We start from the raw sequence: 17,964 nt of genomic DNA on the forward strand, positions 1-17,964 counted from the left end.
TGGTAAATCAAATTTCATACCATCTTGTTTTGATCAACATTGTCAGAACCTATGATTTTATGTTTACTAAAAAAAAAATATAATCGCTTGCCTTTACTTTTCAAGCTTCGTCTCAAAAAATTTGCAAATTAAATTTTTTTTATTAAAATTTTCAAATTGCTCGCTCGTCCTAATTTTCGGGGGTGGAAAAATCCGTAGAACAAGATATTAAATTGGTGTGGCCTTCAGAGGAGTATCAAAAATCTATTTTAAAATCTTAGAATTGACCTGAAATTGAATTGAAATAAAATAATTCTACATCCCAGATAAGCATGATACCACAAGACCTTCAAAGCTGCTGTCAAATAAAAAAAAATGTAATCATTATCCAGAACACTATTTTATGTTATTTTCTTACAATAAAGTCATTAAAACTTACATACCTGTTCTGTGAATATTGAGAGGGATCTGTGTATACTTCTCCTCTACAGATATAGTGAGTGGTTCTATACTCAGTATACCATAGGGGTCATTGCTTTCTTCTATCCTCACTAATGATGTGGCATGTAGTATACTTAGTCGAGGAGATATTTCTGAAAAAGTGATGTGTCAAGATTGTAATAAAATTAAAATTGTTGTGAAAAATCAATCCATATATATATATAAAAAGTTAGAAGAAACATTAATGAGACAGCAACCAAAAAACACAATAAAACAAGAAAACAACTAGGGGTCAACATATGGTCTAATATTCTAGACACATGACTAAACCCTATGTTAATCTCTAAAACAACCTTAATCTAGACAATAGACATAGACTATTTAAGATCTGTCACCATCATGAAATTCCTTCAAGGACAAACAAACTCTACTGATCACAGATTTGAAATACATAGAGGTTAAATAAGTTTTTTGAGAACTCATCCATGTCAACTTTATCATCTCAATTACTTGAACAATCAATTGTACATATAAAAACTAATATTTAAAAATAGAATAAGAAAAATCACACATCTCGTAATAATATCACTTATTTGTTACTTAAACTAAGTATAAATGTTTGATAACAGTATATTCATATTTTCCTCAATTAAGTCCAACTTTCATATTTTTAATAAAGATACATGCTAATTAATTTAATTTAATTGTTTAATCAGTTTGATTTGCGGCAGTCATGTGAATGTATTTTGTTAATAATTGATTTACTTGGAACTAGTTCTGTAGGATATTTTTCCACATATGTCAGGTTAATGTGAAAACTTTCTTCCTCCTCTGGATGGTTATCTTGTAAAACCTGAAAAGAAAAATACTCTTAAACTGAAAAAAACATCAATTTAGCCATCATGTAAAAAAAATTTACAAGTTTGGCAAAACTGAGCTATTCACTCTTTACTAGTCATATAGTAAACTAATTGTATACAAAGGAACGTTCATTAAGACTATATAATACCAAAATATTTAAACAGAGAATATTGGAATTTTTTGTAGTTGGGCAAAATTGATGTAGAAAAGAAATTGTCAAGGGAGATAACTCATTATCAAAGCTACTGTTAATCCCAGTACCATTATTTCAACATTAGTCTTTACTTTAATGTTATCCTCAAAGCTTTTCTTAGTTCTCAGTTCCATTATTTCAGCGTTAGTCTTTAACACAAATGAATAGAATTCTCAAAGAATGAAAATTGTCGACCGTGCGAGACCTTCATGGGTAGTCAAGGTCGATAAACACCCCCTAGTAGTAAGAAGGAAAACTGATACACACCTGAATCATTATGAGAGCTGATATTTCTCCTGGTTCCATGATGACAGCATTGGTCTCTGTTGTAATGTAATCTAGACCCCTGTCAGCACTAACACCTTGAGACCTGTAGGTTACCTCTATTTTACCTTGGGAACCATAGATTCTTTGTACCAATAAATATGCCTTCAAAATATTAAATAAGAACTTTGAAATATATATTTATTTCAATACTTATATTTTTCTGTCCAAAAACAATACTATTTCCAGTGAGTTCATCTGTTATAAAAAAAATACTTTCCCTTAATGTCTAAGCATTAATAGTTACCTGTCAGCAGAGAAACACCATCTCGTTTGAAAAACAACAGATAACCTATACTGTAAATTAAGAAATTATTGTGAGGTTTTTATTAATGAGAATAACGTGACTACTTGAGTATCGCAACAATAAGAACTCACATTCTGATATCAAATACATATCTGTATGTAGCTTTTCCTTAAATCGCAATAATTAAACTCGCATTTTTGTTAATTCTTCAAAAATCGCAATAATAAATGCATGCAATAATATCTGAATTACAGTAATTAATGTGATTTTTGAAGAATGAACAAAAATGCAAGATCAATTTTTGCAATTTTAGGAAAAGCTACATACAGATATATGTTCCAGGTATCAGAATGTGAGTTCTTATTGTTGCGATACTAAAGGAGTCGCATTATTTGCATTAATACAATGTAAAAACCTCACAATAATTTCTGAATTTACAGTAGTTTGTTTAGATATTGAGGACAATAAGACCAATGAACTCCAAGGTAAAATACAACACAGTTATTTGTATCAAAAATATTTGAGTTGCTTTCTCCCTGAAAAGACATATTCTTAAAATCCTAAACTTTTAAATATACCTTTTCTGTCAGTTCAGAAACTACAGGACTGGTAGAATTATCAGCAAATCTGATTACACCATAAGGTTCTATCTGTACAGTGGTTTTGGTAGGGTCAAGTTTGGTTCCTCCTGATACTGTGGTAGATGGGGTGTGAGGTAAATGTATCACAAAATACTCCACTCTACCTGGTAAAGCTGTCACCTGCAAACAATAATTCAAAGAGAATCAGATTATTTCAAAGAAAAGCCAAAACTCCAAAATATGTTTCTTATCTGAAATTGCCATCTTGTTGAAATTCTAGATCTTTTTCAGCTTAACATTCAAATGAGATCTTGTTGCTCCAGTGGGAAATAGTTCATACATATTCTGAACAGTTCAACTATTAGGAAGATTCTACTCAGTATAAGGAGAAAAATAGCAGTCAACTTTGACGGTCACTAGAAGAAATGGGTACTATGTTGACTAGGGACAAAAATAGTGTCTTGCAACAGGTCATCTAACGACCCTTCATAAATTTGATGCAATGCTATTAAACCGGCATAGAGTGTGTCGATCACTTTTATATAAATCATCAGATTATACGTCTCCAATCACTCTATTGAAAGAAAACAATAATTCTGACATAGTACTTTACTAGGAAAATTTGATTTAGACTTGGTGGAAAACTGAAATCTTTAGTGTCTACACTATAAGGTATATAGCTATACACTTACAGTAACACTGAAATCTTTAGTGTCCACACCATGAGGTATAGAGCTTTACATTTACAGTAACACTGAAATCTTTAGTGTCCACACCATGAGGTATGGAGCTTTACACTTGCATTAACACTGAAATATTTAGTGTCCACACCATGAGGTATAAAACTATACACTTACCGTAACACTGAAATCTTTGGTGTCCACACCATGAGGTATAGTGACAGTTCCTATCTGAGGAGTTATGCTTCCTAAAACACCATTCCCTGGATCCTGGCCAGAACGATATCCTATTTGCCAAGGAATGTTTACAGGTCCATATGTCCCAGTTCTGTGAAGGGTCATTGTGGCAGTGTTGGTTTCTGAAAATGTAAAAGTAAAAATGACAGTGCAAATAATTAGTGATTTAGAATGATCACAATGAGAGCATTATAAAAAAAAATCTTGACACAAACCAATGAGACAAATCAGTAAAATATGTCTAAACCCTTTCAGACTAAAGATTTTTTTCAATTGAAATAAGTTTTCAGTTTACATAAGTTATATTGTTGAAGTAAATTTATTGTTATACTCTTATACAAGATGTCAGCTTGCATTTTTTTTTTCAAGTTTACACAGGATTTAGTTTGTACAGACTTTACTATAACAAGCATCATCTTATAACAGCAAAAAATTACATTGAGCATTACAATAAAGAGCTGCGCCATGAGTGCATGATACGCCCGTCGCTTTTTCAACCAATAAAGTTCCGTAACTCCTCAATGTCATATCAGAAATTTATAAAAACTAAAGGGAGCTTATTTTAATAGACATAAACCAGTCACCAAAGTTTCATGAAAACTGCTCAAAGCATTTTTCAGTGATTGTCCAAAAAATTGCCCCCTTTTTTATGAATAAAATCCCATAACTCCAAATCATAAAATCTAAAATTTATAAAAATCGAAAGGGAGCTTACATCAATAGATATAAACAATTCACCAAAGTTTCATGAAAATTGGTAAAAGCGTTTTTGAGTTATTGTTCGACATGTTGACAACGGACAGACAGATGGATGGACGGATGGACAACGGTATAACATAATACCTCCCGTAAATGGGCGTATCAAAATTAAAACAAATTTTGATGTATGATATATATATATGGCAATTACTGAATATTAATTCATTTCTTGAAAACTTCAAAAGAATCTACAGACCATATTCCTGCAAAAGGCTGTGTCATAATTTGCTTATAGCAAAGACTTATACTGCGAGAGATTGTGTTTTTTTTTTAAATTTTAAAATTACACATGACAAAAATCAAAAATGTTTCAACCAATATATCAATCAGGAAATGTATGTGTTTCTTTTTAATTGCAAGTTTGTGCCAAACAGATTTTTCATCAAATGCCCTCTACAAATAAAAACTATTTGATGACAAAATTCCTGAAACAAATTTATGTGGCAATCACAATCAATGCTAAAGGTGATCTTGAAAAAACATGTCATTATACTTAATTTAACAACACTAAGCTGTATCTAGTACATCTAAAGTATTGACAAATAGGTAAAGTTTTGCCTACCTTCATTTATACCGGCCAATAAATCTCTGAACCCTATCACACTATTAGCTGCTTCTGATGGCACTGTTATCTTGGCTTCTGTTTCTAGTGGCTTTAATGCTGGTGGTTCTGTTACTAGAAGTGGGAATGACAAGTTGGGTAATTATAAAAAAAAAATTAAATCAGTTTTTTAATGACTGCAGCCCTCAATTATCTTTAGGTATTAACTATATGTTATGTGTTCTTTTAAAAAAAATATTATTGCTATTTTCCAAGATTTTTTGTTGGTCTTTCTGTATGATGATTTTCCATATCATACTACTCGGTTTTTCTCTGTCAAGTAGAAAGAGAATGTATGATGTCATGGGCCTACGTCACAATGAGACTGCACATGAGAAACAACCTCTCATTGAAAGAACATCCATAATCTATAATCATATCTGGATGCATTGTTTGTAAAAATATCACAAAATACATGTACTTAAAAGTAGGAAATATATTTGTGTTGTTGGGCTGGTATCTTATTGAAATGTACCTCAAATCTCCTGACATTTATAACTTTTACTTATATTAACAAGTAAAAGTGTATTTAATATACGACAGCAGTTTTTTGCTTTTGATAGAAAAATCATTCTTTTCTTCCTGGATTCTTTAATTTTGGGTTTCAAGCTTATAACAAAATCCAAATATATAAAGATCATTTTTTTTTCTTTAACAATACCTTATAAAGATTAATGAATTTTTTTTATAATAAACTGTTTTAGACATCAACACACACAACTGTTTAAATAGTGCAATTAGAATAATAATAATAATTTACTGAGAACAAAGACCACAAAATGCCAAAATCTCTCAAATCCATCAGAATACTCCATGGGTTTGTGTAAATATTGTTCTGTTTAATATTTAAAAAAATATACAAAAAATATAACGAGTCTTGTTATACCTCCAGCGTCAAAATAATCTACTGCTTTAAGGGTAGCTGTAAATGTTGTACCAACAGCCAGAAATCCATTTCCTTCTATTGCTGTGGTAACCCTTACACTTGTCTGACCTTCATTGAACTGCACTCTGCCAGTAGTTTTTGAAAGAACAATACCAGACTGTGGCTGAAATATTTAACATGGTTTGATAAATTTTTTTATTTCAGTTTCCTAAATTACAACACATGGACAAAAGTCATTTCCTAATAATAAATAAATGTAAATGAATACATAATCAATGTACTTGTAAATTCAACATTTTTCATGATACTTTTATTACTATGAAAATCGTGACTGGATAAATTTTGCAAAAATAAAAAGTTATATCTTGAACTTTGATTGCATTATTTGTTTGCAGCATTTCCTGTTATCACAATAATTTATCAGCATTTGTGTCGGTTGTTCAACTTTTGCAATAATAAATGCATGCAAAAATATTCTGAATTTACAATATATGATAGCATTTTTTTTATTCAATAAAAAAACAAATATCTATAGAAAAGTAACAAATAATAAATAATGAATCCTTTATGGAACCTTAAGAAATCAAAAGATCTTAGTAAAATAAATCAATATACCATAACCATACCGGAACCAATCACATTCAATTTTGAACCTAGTTTCTTACCTGGAAGAATAAGATTGATTGATTGTTGGTTGCTTAATGTCCAGTGGCAAATATTTCATGCATGTTCAGGACGAGAACAAATTAACAATAAATACAATAGGTAGGTACTGTTTTAGAGATAATCTCGGACAAAGTCTGGGGAAATTTGGAAAGAGAAGAAGAACCTTATCAGTCATACTTACAATATCATATTTTAAGGTGAATGTCAGCACAACTTTACCGAATGTTCCTTCGTGTCTAGTGAAATTCAGTAGTACAGATCTTACTAAATCTGATGGGTCTACATTTATCACTTGTTGTGACTGGATTAGTCCAAATAATCCATGAGGGTGGTCGTTGTATCTGTAATGGAATGTTTTAAGTTCTCAGTATTTGTTCAAAGTAATGTGTGAAGCTGTTCATACAGTTGAGTAAAAGGGTGTCCAAGAAATTTTGTTTGGCTCCTTTTTTTAAATGAAGATTTTTGCCTTAAGAATGATTGATTAAACATCAAAGGCTATGTAATTTACTTGTATATGAGTGAGTCAGTAGGATACTCTTTGGTGTGATTATTACAACCAGTTCCTATATTTTAAGAAATTTGCTGGGGTGCAGGAACTGATTATTGCTCCAGAGCACCTCAGTTCAGCTCTAGTTTTTCAAAGGTATTTGTGTTTTTTTTACTTTAGCATTGTAAGCTCTTTGGGTTGGACATAAGGCATTTAAAATCTTCTATTGTATGCCTCTTAACCTGTTATGACTCATCAAAGCTTCTTAACAGATGTTACAAGACAGGTAGGTGTCGACAGTGGTGCTGACTTCTCCAGAGAACCAGAGTTCACCTTTGTTTTTGTTGGTATGTCTTGTTCATCCTTTCTTTTTATTGTAGTTTTGTAGATTGTAGGCTTTTCATATTCAAGAATGATACTAGCACATACAGTTTCTGTTATGCATGAAGTGAATCTGTGTAAATATAATAGAAAATACAAATCTAATGTGAAATAGAAAATACAAACCTAATGTGAAATACAGCTTCATTATTACTAGTATCTATCTCAGCACCACCTTCCACTGAGGTTAGGATAACCTTAAAAGTTTCTGTCAGTTCTGGAAGCATATCTGGTAATATCTGAATGTTAAAGCTGGCATCTCTCTGTAAATTACCAATATAAACAGAACCATTCCTGGGTTGGAAATCTGCAGTGCTATCAAATGGTCCAGTTATTTCCCAAAACACCTATTACATAATAGAAAGAACCTTATTCTATATTGCCAAAACACTTATTTTAAGAACTATCTGTAGGTAATTTTTTTTTTCATACAGCATCATATTTTAAAACAGGAAGCTATAACACTGGGCTTGGTTTTCAAATAAGACAATTTATACTTTTGACCAAACAAAATTAATAATACTATGGAATTAATAATACTATGGAATTAATAATACTATGGATTCACTATTACATGTGGAATAACAATTTTCTTTGATTTAGTGGGTAAAGGTGAACCCATAATTTAAATGTTCATCAAAATCCCACAAAAATATATGAATCCACAGTAGTTGTGTTTTGCATTGCATAGAAAGGTAGATGCTTTTGATTTGAAATTGTGTCAATATCTAGAAATTCAAAGTGTGAAATAGTCATTGACATTATGCTTTATTGCCATCTTTTCATACACTGACATAAACTTGGATTTTTATATAGTGTATAAAAGCAGTAAAAACCCTTTTGTATAATATGCGTTATGTACATGAATTACATACCTGTAAGGTTACCAACTACTCCTGTGGATGTCATACTCTCTATGTCCATTAATTACATACCTATATGGTTCCAGCTACTCCTGTGGATTTCATAGTCTCTATGTCCATCAATTACATACCTGTATGGTTCCAACTACTCCTGTGGATGTCATAATCTCTATGTCCATTAATTACATACCTATATGGTTCCAAATACTCCTGTGGATGTCATAGTCTCTATGTCCAACAATTACATACCTGTATGGTACCAACTACTCCTGTGGATGTCATAGTCATAATGTCCATTAATTACATACCTGTATGGTTCCAACTACTCCTGTGGATGTCATAGTCTCTATGTCCATTAATTACATACCTATATGGTTCCAACTACTCCTGTGGATGTCATAGTCTCTATGTCCATTAATTACATACCTATATGGTTCCAACTACTCCTGTGGATGTCATAGTCTCTATGTCCAACAATTACATACCTGTATGGTACCAACTACTCCTGTGGATGTCATAGTCATTATGTCCATTAATTACATACCTGTATGGTTCCAACTACTCCTGTGGATGTCATAGTCTCTATGTCCATTAATTACATACCTATATGGTTCCAACTACTCCTGTGGATGTCATAGTCTCTATGTCCATTAATTACATACCTATATGGTTCCAACTACTCCTGTGGATGTCATAGTCTCTATGTCCAACAATTACATACCTGTATGGTACCAACTACTCCTGTGGATGTCATAGTCATTATGTCCATTAATTACATACCTGTATAGTTCCAACTACTCCTGTGGATTCTTCACGTTTGATTGGGAACTGTAACTGAAAAGGATTTATTCCTGTTGGTTCATCTACTGTCCTTTCTGTCAAAGCCACACTATTAAACTGTATTACACCACTAGGGTCTCCATTCTTCTCAATCTGTAATTATATTGGAACCTTCATAATAACCTTTGTAACCTTCATAATAACCTTTGCAATCTTCATGATATAACCTTTCACATAAACGAATGAGTTTTTTTTTCCAATTTGCCTTTAATTCAATTTGATACTTTGGATAGGTTTTACTTAAGTTCAAATAAAAATGAAACACATTTGAAATGTTTATTCAAGGATCCAAAAAACATCAGTCAGTCTGGAAAATTATTAGACTTACAGTGACTGAAGCCTTGCCAGTATTTGGTCCTATCTCTCCATCACCACTTAATTTGGGGTAACCAGTAATTGTGACAATCTCTACAATAAATATTTCTTGTATTTCCCAACTGGAGTAAGGTTTAATATTCAGGGTAATGGTTTTTGCTGCTGATTCTCCATCAGACCACACTAGATTACCACTAGTGCTTTCTTGGTTGTTGCTGATGTAGAAGATATCATTGGTTTCCAGCAGTACTCTCTGTGGATTATTTGGTCCCATCAGTCTCCAAGTAACCTTAAATATAAATGGAATGTATTTATATGGGTCTTTTAGGCCTAGTTGGGCTAAAATTTGAGATCTTAAAATAAAAAATGGTATTCCCCACACTTGCCCTGTGGACAAGACAAAACACAGCATTTCTATTTCATTGATGCACCTTCTTTTTACTGACTAAATTGTTCTTGCAATTGACTAAAATTTTAATCAGTTGAAAAAAAAATTGCAATTTGAAAAGAATATTTGGCTCATTAGCAAAAAGAAAAACAAAACCTTCATTTAAAAGAAATATAGTACTGTGGATACATGATCAATCATTGAATTTCAATTTTTGCAGACTTCATGGGTTAAGGTTAACCACAACTTTAAATGTTCAACAAAGTACATATTTTCTAAAGGCTTGTATGCAGACCTTAGCAAAACCAAGAAATCTCTTATATCCATGAAAATACAATTTCTCCTTAATCCACAGAAATAAATGAATCCACAGTAAATCATTAACCATTCAATCTAGCATTCTAGTTGAGTTCAAGAATAAACAGTTTCAAAACAAAAGTCTTTTATCACACATAATTTCTCACAAGCAGTCACAATTCCTGACTTCAAAATCTTAAAAGATTATAATATAAAATAGATATATCTTACTGTTTGTTGACCTTTTACACCTCCCGACCTTTCAATGGTCAAGGTCGTTTGTACTTGTCTAGATGGATTCACCATGACAGTTTTCAGAGGACCTTTGAATCCAAACATTCCATTTGGATAATCTGATTTGGCTATGGTAACTGTTGTTGTAGAAATAGCACCAAGCTTGGCACCACCTGCAATTATTATAAACTCATGATGAAGTCCTGAATATATAACTAGAAAAAACATATAAAATTATTAGGCAGCATTCATTCATAAACCAGAACTGCCTTGTTGCAAATTTTACAGTGAAAAGGCTAATATAATATGTAGTGTTACAATGAATCAGTAATAAAACTCAAAAATTCCTTTCCAGATAAAACAAGAATTTGAGCCCAAAGGACACCATGCCCTGCTCGCACTATCTTATTTCCAGATCCAGTGAACTGTGAAATCTTGGCCAAAACTTTAATTTGGCATATATATTAGATAGTTCACATCATAATGAATATAATAGCTGTGTACTAAGTTTCAGTTTGATATAACCAAAATCTACCCTGAACAAAAACTTTAACCTACCTTGAACTAAAACTTTAACCTATCACATTTCCATGTTTTGTGAACCATGAAATCTTGGTCAAAACCTTAATTTGGCAAATATCAAATAGTTCACTTTATAATGAACATGTGTAGTAACTTTCATGTTGATATTACCACAAACTCTTTAACTTTCTTTAAACCAAAACTCTAACCTGATACGGGACAGGCAGACAGACTAAAGGATGGATTGACCCACTAACCAGAAAACATAATGCCCCTCTACTATCCTAGGCAAAGCATAAAATGAATTTGTTCAACAGAAAATTACTAAAAAATCATATGGCTTAATTGTATTTATTTTATTACCAAGCTAGACTTTATTTCCCAAGGATATATATTACAAAGCAGTATCTTACCATGTTAAAACTTACCTATAATACTATTAATGGTAATAGTGAACTGTTCAGCATACTCCATTTCAGAATCATCTTTCAGAACAATATCTATGGTGGCCTCATTTTCACCATCCTGAATAATGAAGTCAGTGTCAGCCATCACATAGTCCACACCAGCTGTAGCATTTATTTCAGTAACAGTAAATCTCACTGTCAATCCACCATAATTACCTCCCTTTCTGACAACAGGTATCTTAGCAACACCTGACTCTTCCAACACTGTAAATAATATAAAAATAAATTTACAGTAAAAAAAAACATGTGTTATATCTTGTTTCATACCTTAAGCAGCACTCTGAACTATTAAAACCAGAGGGTCTATTTTAATTCATTATTGGGATGTTTGTTCTGTTCTGCCTTGATACTTTGTACATTTTGTATTTGCACAGCAGAAAAAACTTCTTCTATGGGAAAACATTCATATAATCTATTTTCAAGCAAAAAAATCAAAATCATTTCTTAATCAAGAAGGTGAGTAATGTGAAACAAAGATTGAATAAATACAGATGGACAAGGTCAGCGAGTACATCAACCACACTAGTATTAGGGTCAAATACACAAACAGTCCTAAGTTTTGTCTGTATCTTCATTTCAACATAAAATGTTTTAAAATATGGCTTGAAGATGGAAAGTTACAAAAAACTTGAATACCAGTAAACTTGTCTGCTTTAAACTCCACGGTTCCCTCAGCATTATCATTCTTCTCTATAAGTATGGTCTTTACATTGAGGGATCCAATAGCTGGGGCCATGTCTAATTGTAGTCCATTTACAATAGTATAGTTATTGTTACTGTAAAATAAGAAACAGTGTTAACAGCATACCATAGATAAATATATTGCTATTTTCAGTAAACTTTTCTTTAATATGATAACAATCTTTCAACAGTACCATTATAAAAATCACAGAAAAAATCAAAAAACTAACTTTAACTATGTTTTTTTTAAATCATGCAACACTTCAACCCTTTTACTTTCATTTTGATCATGCAAGATGAAGTGAAGAAAATTCACACAAATAGATAACATCAAGGAAAATATAAAGTTATACAGGATAAAGGACATTTCTTGAATATTTTTTTCTCTGAACTAAATGGTCCCTAATTTTATCTGTATCTGTGTCTGTTTGCTCTGACTCCCACGTACCTTGGTACATTTAGTCTAGCAGACATCAGATTAAGATAAAACATCTCTGGACCTTCTGGTATATCATCTTGTTGTATGGTGATTTCCACATTCTTTTGTTTCTGTTCATGTTCAAAGGTCAATGTCCCTGATGTTCCATAGAAATCTTTATTGACCTCAGCTGTTCCAGGTGTGGTTGTGTACGTCAACATTACTCTGTTTATCCTACCATATAGACGTAGTATAGGGATACTGACCTATTCAATTAAAAATAATAATCATTTCTTCATGATAAACTAAAGCAGATATTACTTCTACAGTAACAAAAAAAAACAATGTTACACTGGCTGATAAAGGATTTTCAAAGAGGGGCCCAGAGGGGCCACTTTAAAAATTAAAGTCAGAAACAAACAAAAAATACACTAAAAGACACAAATGTTGGGCTATAAGTGGGCCCATAGTCTCGTCCCATCAGACCCCCCTGGATCCAACTATGCTTAACATGTATTACTGCAAGGACATACAACATTTAAAAAACACCGACAATACCAATATGGTGTCTTAAAGCCTTTACTCCTAAATGAAGTGTGTTCAACAGAGAATCAGCCATTATCAATTATAAAGTCTTATGGTTTGAATTAGCAGAAATACCAGTGGATGTTATTATAATCAATAGAACACGCCCGCGACATTGCGGATCCGTGACCTACAGTACGCCTTTTTTATAGTGTGGATTTTAATTCACTTGCATTAAAAGATGTAAATAGTATTCAGTTACGGTTTTTGCATTTCTGTATATTTTTAGGACAATAATATTTTATGAAGGAATGCATATACCCTTTTTGTTTTAGTATTTAAGTTCTTAATGTTTTATTTTTAAATAAGTAGTATTAAAATTAAGAAAGGTCTTTAAATACCCGTGTGACAAAGGTGCTCCGACAACGGAGGAATTTACTTAGAGAAGAAGAAGCCATATACTATTGGTATCGGTATCAGATTCGACCCGGAATTTGTTAATTATTGGTAATATTAATTATGTGGAAAATAAAAGACCCTGGAATGGTGTAATTTTTAATCAACACCATTGTCCTATATTAGTTACATATAAAGTTGAATTCTTTGATTTGTTGTATTTACATCATGACGGCTAACAAATTGGACTTAAGTATTATAGATTTCGCAGATAGTACGTCGACTGAGCATGCGGGAAAGCGTATAAGACACGGATCAATAACGGTCTCCGAATTTGGATATTTTCTCAAAAATTGGCGTTTTCTGAGGAAAAAAGATTGTTTCAAAGACAAATTTAGGAAGTACGAAACACTACATTTATACGTCATATCACAAATATTTCCAACTTTTTATGGTTTCAGAGGAGTTGCGGCTCAATGAAATTAGTAGTATAGATATCTTAATGTTTTTTGTTATTTGCAAAATTTTGTGCTGGTGGCTGAACTTCAATAGTCTCTGTTGCATTTATTCACAATGTTTTAAGACTCTGGCTGATTTAGAGCTTTGAATATTTTATAGACAGCCTGTCTATTTTTCAAGATCATGTGTTGACCTCTTGATATCATTTGGTTAATCATGCCATTGGGTGGCAGTATCATTAAGGTAAATTGCCCCACATCTCCTTTTATTCATATTCAATATATCAACCTAAGTTCTCCCAGATTCAAGACAAGCATGCTTCCACAAAACCATCAGTACAGATTGTAATTTAAAATGTAAGCAGCCACTTTAGTTTTCTAGTTGCTTCTTTATATTTTTTTTGCAAGGAGACATTTGGACCATTCAAAATTATGTAAATATTTATGAAGTCCTACTTTTGCTGTATCCTCTGTAACACTGGTAATTTCAGGTAATGTGAATTCAAACAGTCCATGTGGGTAGTCACTAGCAACATATATAATTTCAGATTTAAATGTTCCTTGCTGACTAGATATAGTGGCTCCACCTGTAGCAGAATTAATCTGTAATGTATAGATCCTCCTTATTTCTGCAAGGGTGTCATCTTTTGTCTAAAAATTAAAAAAAAATTGACCAAATAAAGATATTTTGATATGTAGTAAAAATTTGGAATATGTTGAAGAACAACCATATTATGAATAAAGAAAAGTAAATCTCATGTGTTGATGAATTATAATTCTTTCTGCAATATTTTGTTGAATTATAACTTTTAATATAAAACAAAGAGATGTGATATGATTGCCAATGAGACAACTATTCACCAAAGTTCAAAAGATTATATATTATTATAGGTCACTGTACAGCCTTTAACAATGTAAATAAAATGTTTCGCCGAGCTCAGCCTGATACGACCGCAGAGGTCGAACCGTGAACAGTAAGGGTAAGTTTGGACACAATATTCAAGCTTGATACTGTCTGAATTTGGATTATGATCAAATTTTTGACATAATATAGGTTTCTGACACAAAATAAATGTGGTCAAAGATCTTAAAAATTTCAAATAGGACATTTAATTTACCTAGTATGGTCTGATATCCAAAATCTAACAACATGGTTATATTCAGCACATAAAAAAAACACCAAAAATTTAATTTTAGTTGAAATCAAACACATTTTAATTTTTGACCTTTCAAACCTTAATATGGACTATAAATGTGAAAACAGGGTCCAAAATAAAAACTCTAAATGCACAATAAGATTCAGCATATCATAGAGCCACAATAATTCAGTTTTTGATGAAATCAAACAAAGTTTAATTTTGGACCCTTTGGACCTCAATGTAGACCAATTTAAAAATGGGGCCCAATATCCAAAATAGTAATACAAGGTTAGAACCCCCCAAAATAAAAGACTTTATATTAATCCCCTTGAAATTGGTTAAAAGATTTGTATTTATTTTCAATTGAAGATTCATTGCTATTGAGCAATACTGTGCAATTGAAGATTTCTTGCTATTGTGCAATACTGTGCTATTGCGCAATCCTGTGATATTGCGCAATACTGTGCTATTGCCCAATAATGTGCTATTGTGCAATACTGTGCTATTGCGCAATACTGTGCAATTGAAGATTTCTTGCTATTGCGCAATACTGTGCAATTGAAGATTTCTTACTATTGCACAATACTGTGTAATTGAAGATTTCTTGCTATTGCGCAATACTGTGCAATTGAAGATTTCTTGCTATTGCGCAATACTGTGCAATTGAAGATTTCTTGCTATTGTTCAATACTGCACAATTGAAGATTTCTTGCTATTGTGCAATACTGGGCAACTGAAGATTTCTTGCTATTGCACAATAGTGTGTGAATGTTTTTGGTGTGTATCTCCTGTCATATCAGTATTTGTTGCTCTATATATAAATCAGAAATAATCAATGTAAAAATGGAAAATTTTTAGAAAAAAAAAAAAAAAAAAAAATATGAAAAAAATCCCCCCCCCCCCCCCCCCCCCCAATTTTTTTTTTTTAAATTTGAAAAAATCCCCTCCAAACTTTTTTAACCCCCTTGGAGTAATTACCCCCAAACTCAATCCAAGCCTTCCCTTTGTGATATGGAACCTTGTGGTACAATTCCAGAGAGATCCATACACTTACACAAAGTTATTGTCCTGAAACTACAAAAAGGCTTGTTTTTGGCCTCTAATTCCTAAACTGTTGGTACCATAACCCCCATAATCAATCCCAACCTTCCTTTTGTGGTATTGAACCTTCTGGTAAAATTTAAAGTTATTGTCTGGAAACTAAATATGTCTTCGGACGACGCCAACGACGACGACATGATACCATTATACAAACGCCAAAAAATTTTTGCGGCCGTATAAAAACCCATACCGTATAGATAGCTACAAAAGGCTTGTTGTTTATTCTTTTAAATAACATCTGCCTTCTTTATTTTTTGGCTCTTCAGTGGTTGACATTTATTTATATAATGTCTAACTGCTTTGTGGCATACTAATTTTGCCATTGTGAGGATATTGCTAAAGGCAATCATGACTTCTTTCCACTCTTGTTAGTTAATTGCAATATTCATAAAAAAAGGCAACATATGTTCAAAACTTGTAAATCCATTATCAATATACAAATCAAGATAAAATGGCTGAGGGAATTGCAAATGAAGCCAGACTTTGTGGGTAAATGCCTCTCAATACACACGATATAAAATCTAGGCAACCCCCCTGCCTTTTGAAATCTGAAAATGTTGTCTCTTATTCAATACAGCGGTTGAATCAAATTGTTATTAACTAATAATGAAAAATTAGATGAGTAATAGAGAGAATACTGACATAAATAGGTGATGTTGAGGCATGTGATTGCTAGGCTTATGTTATAAAGAAAAATAAGTCATATATATAAAAAATAAAACATAATAGAATACCTGTAAAGTAATCTTAGCGGTTTGCTGAAGGTCCACAAACTGAACAGTTCCCTCTACTTGCATGAAAGCATCTAAATCTCTTGGTGTTAACACCCATGTCACAGCTATGTTGCCATAGATACCAGCTCCTCTTGTCAGAACAATTTCTACTTGGCCATTGTATGTCGAACTGGACTCTCCTGGTTCCCCAATATAGACAGTGTTATAGTCAGGTAATATTCTGACTGTACCAGCTGATCCAAGGTCAGGAAGAAGGACAACTGAAGCATCCCCTCTGATGTGGGAGATATCAGCATTATTATCAGCTGATATCAGGGAGACTCTGAATTTCTCCTCACCTTCTAGTATATTGTCTATCTTAGTCTTCAAAGTAATACTTTCCTTAACATCTCCCTACAAAAAAAATTGTACATTGTTTTTATTCCTCAGTTCAGCAAATTTCACTCTAATGTGAAAGACCACCCTTAAAATTCACTTACGAAATAATTTATGACAAATATCAAAATGAGTGGTCTCTAAAAATAACAAAATATGTGAATGTATCTTAAAAAACCTAAACTAATTTCCCAAATTTTGATTTTATTACCATTTTTATTTCATTTTCACTTTCATTACAAACTTTGGCTATACTAATCAAGACAATTGTCACAAATATATATGTGCTCATACATTATTGTATTTTGTCTTTTAGGAAATTTGGTGTTGATTGAAGTTCATTGATCTGACACTTGTCTAGTATAGAAAACATATGCTAGTTTACATGTGTCTTAGGTTCTTTGTGTTTTTAAGTTGTTGTCTTATCTACTTATCTTCATATCCCTTTATAGATAAGTAAAAAAAAACAGAAATTATTAAAGACAGTGGCTTAAAGCCAGACGAAAATTAACCTGTGCAAAAACAACAGTTCCAAATATAGGTTCCATGAAATCATTAACAGCTTCAGCATTGAGTCTCCATTGTACATTAACTACACCTTCCATCCCTTGTATTCTTTCTATATCTAAGGTTACTTCTCCATTAGGATCATTCACACTGGTAGACTCCTTCACAGAAACCTTCAAAAAAATAAGTATTTTAAATTGAAATGCATAGAGATAAAAATGAAAACAAAAACTTATATAATACAAACAGTTATCAATATTTGAAGGTAAAAAATCACAATTCATTCAATACAAATTGAAAAAATCTATATGAATAGGATTATGAATAAAACAGCATATTCACCTGTGGAAAAAGTTTATTCACCACGCAAAACATCGTGTG

The 17,964-nt window shown here is 32.1% G+C and overlaps 1 protein-coding gene across 1 annotated transcript in view; it reads right to left on the reverse strand.

Annotated features, from left to right (window-relative positions):
• The window catches only part of LOC127733470 (adhesion G-protein coupled receptor V1-like), a 117,876-nt gene that overhangs the window by 27,326 nt on the left and 72,586 nt on the right, over window positions 1-17,964 (reverse strand). The window contains exons 64-81 of the mRNA XM_052242825.1: window positions 17,589-17,756; window positions 16,702-17,094; window positions 14,184-14,378; window positions 12,379-12,614; window positions 11,886-12,025; window positions 11,211-11,453; window positions 10,258-10,433; window positions 9,355-9,630; window positions 8,967-9,119; window positions 7,450-7,670; window positions 6,637-6,796; window positions 5,790-5,952; window positions 4,865-4,978; window positions 3,484-3,665; window positions 2,624-2,806; window positions 1,742-1,903; window positions 1,186-1,273; window positions 423-572 (exon numbers count right to left, since the gene is read on the reverse strand). Coding sequence (XP_052098785.1) covers window positions 423-572; window positions 1,186-1,273; window positions 1,742-1,903; window positions 2,624-2,806; window positions 3,484-3,665; window positions 4,865-4,978; window positions 5,790-5,952; window positions 6,637-6,796; window positions 7,450-7,670; window positions 8,967-9,119; window positions 9,355-9,630; window positions 10,258-10,433; window positions 11,211-11,453; window positions 11,886-12,025; window positions 12,379-12,614; window positions 14,184-14,378; window positions 16,702-17,094; window positions 17,589-17,756 — 3,403 coding nt within the window. The remainder of the gene's footprint in view (window positions 1-422; window positions 573-1,185; window positions 1,274-1,741; window positions 1,904-2,623; window positions 2,807-3,483; window positions 3,666-4,864; window positions 4,979-5,789; window positions 5,953-6,636; window positions 6,797-7,449; window positions 7,671-8,966; window positions 9,120-9,354; window positions 9,631-10,257; window positions 10,434-11,210; window positions 11,454-11,885; window positions 12,026-12,378; window positions 12,615-14,183; window positions 14,379-16,701; window positions 17,095-17,588; window positions 17,757-17,964) is intronic.

The sequence above is a fragment of the Mytilus californianus genome, unplaced genomic scaffold (genome assembly GCF_021869535.1).
Source record: "Mytilus californianus isolate M0D057914Y unplaced genomic scaffold, xbMytCali1.0.p SCAF_3, whole genome shotgun sequence".
Taxonomy (NCBI): Eukaryota; Metazoa; Mollusca; class Bivalvia; order Mytilida; family Mytilidae; genus Mytilus; species Mytilus californianus.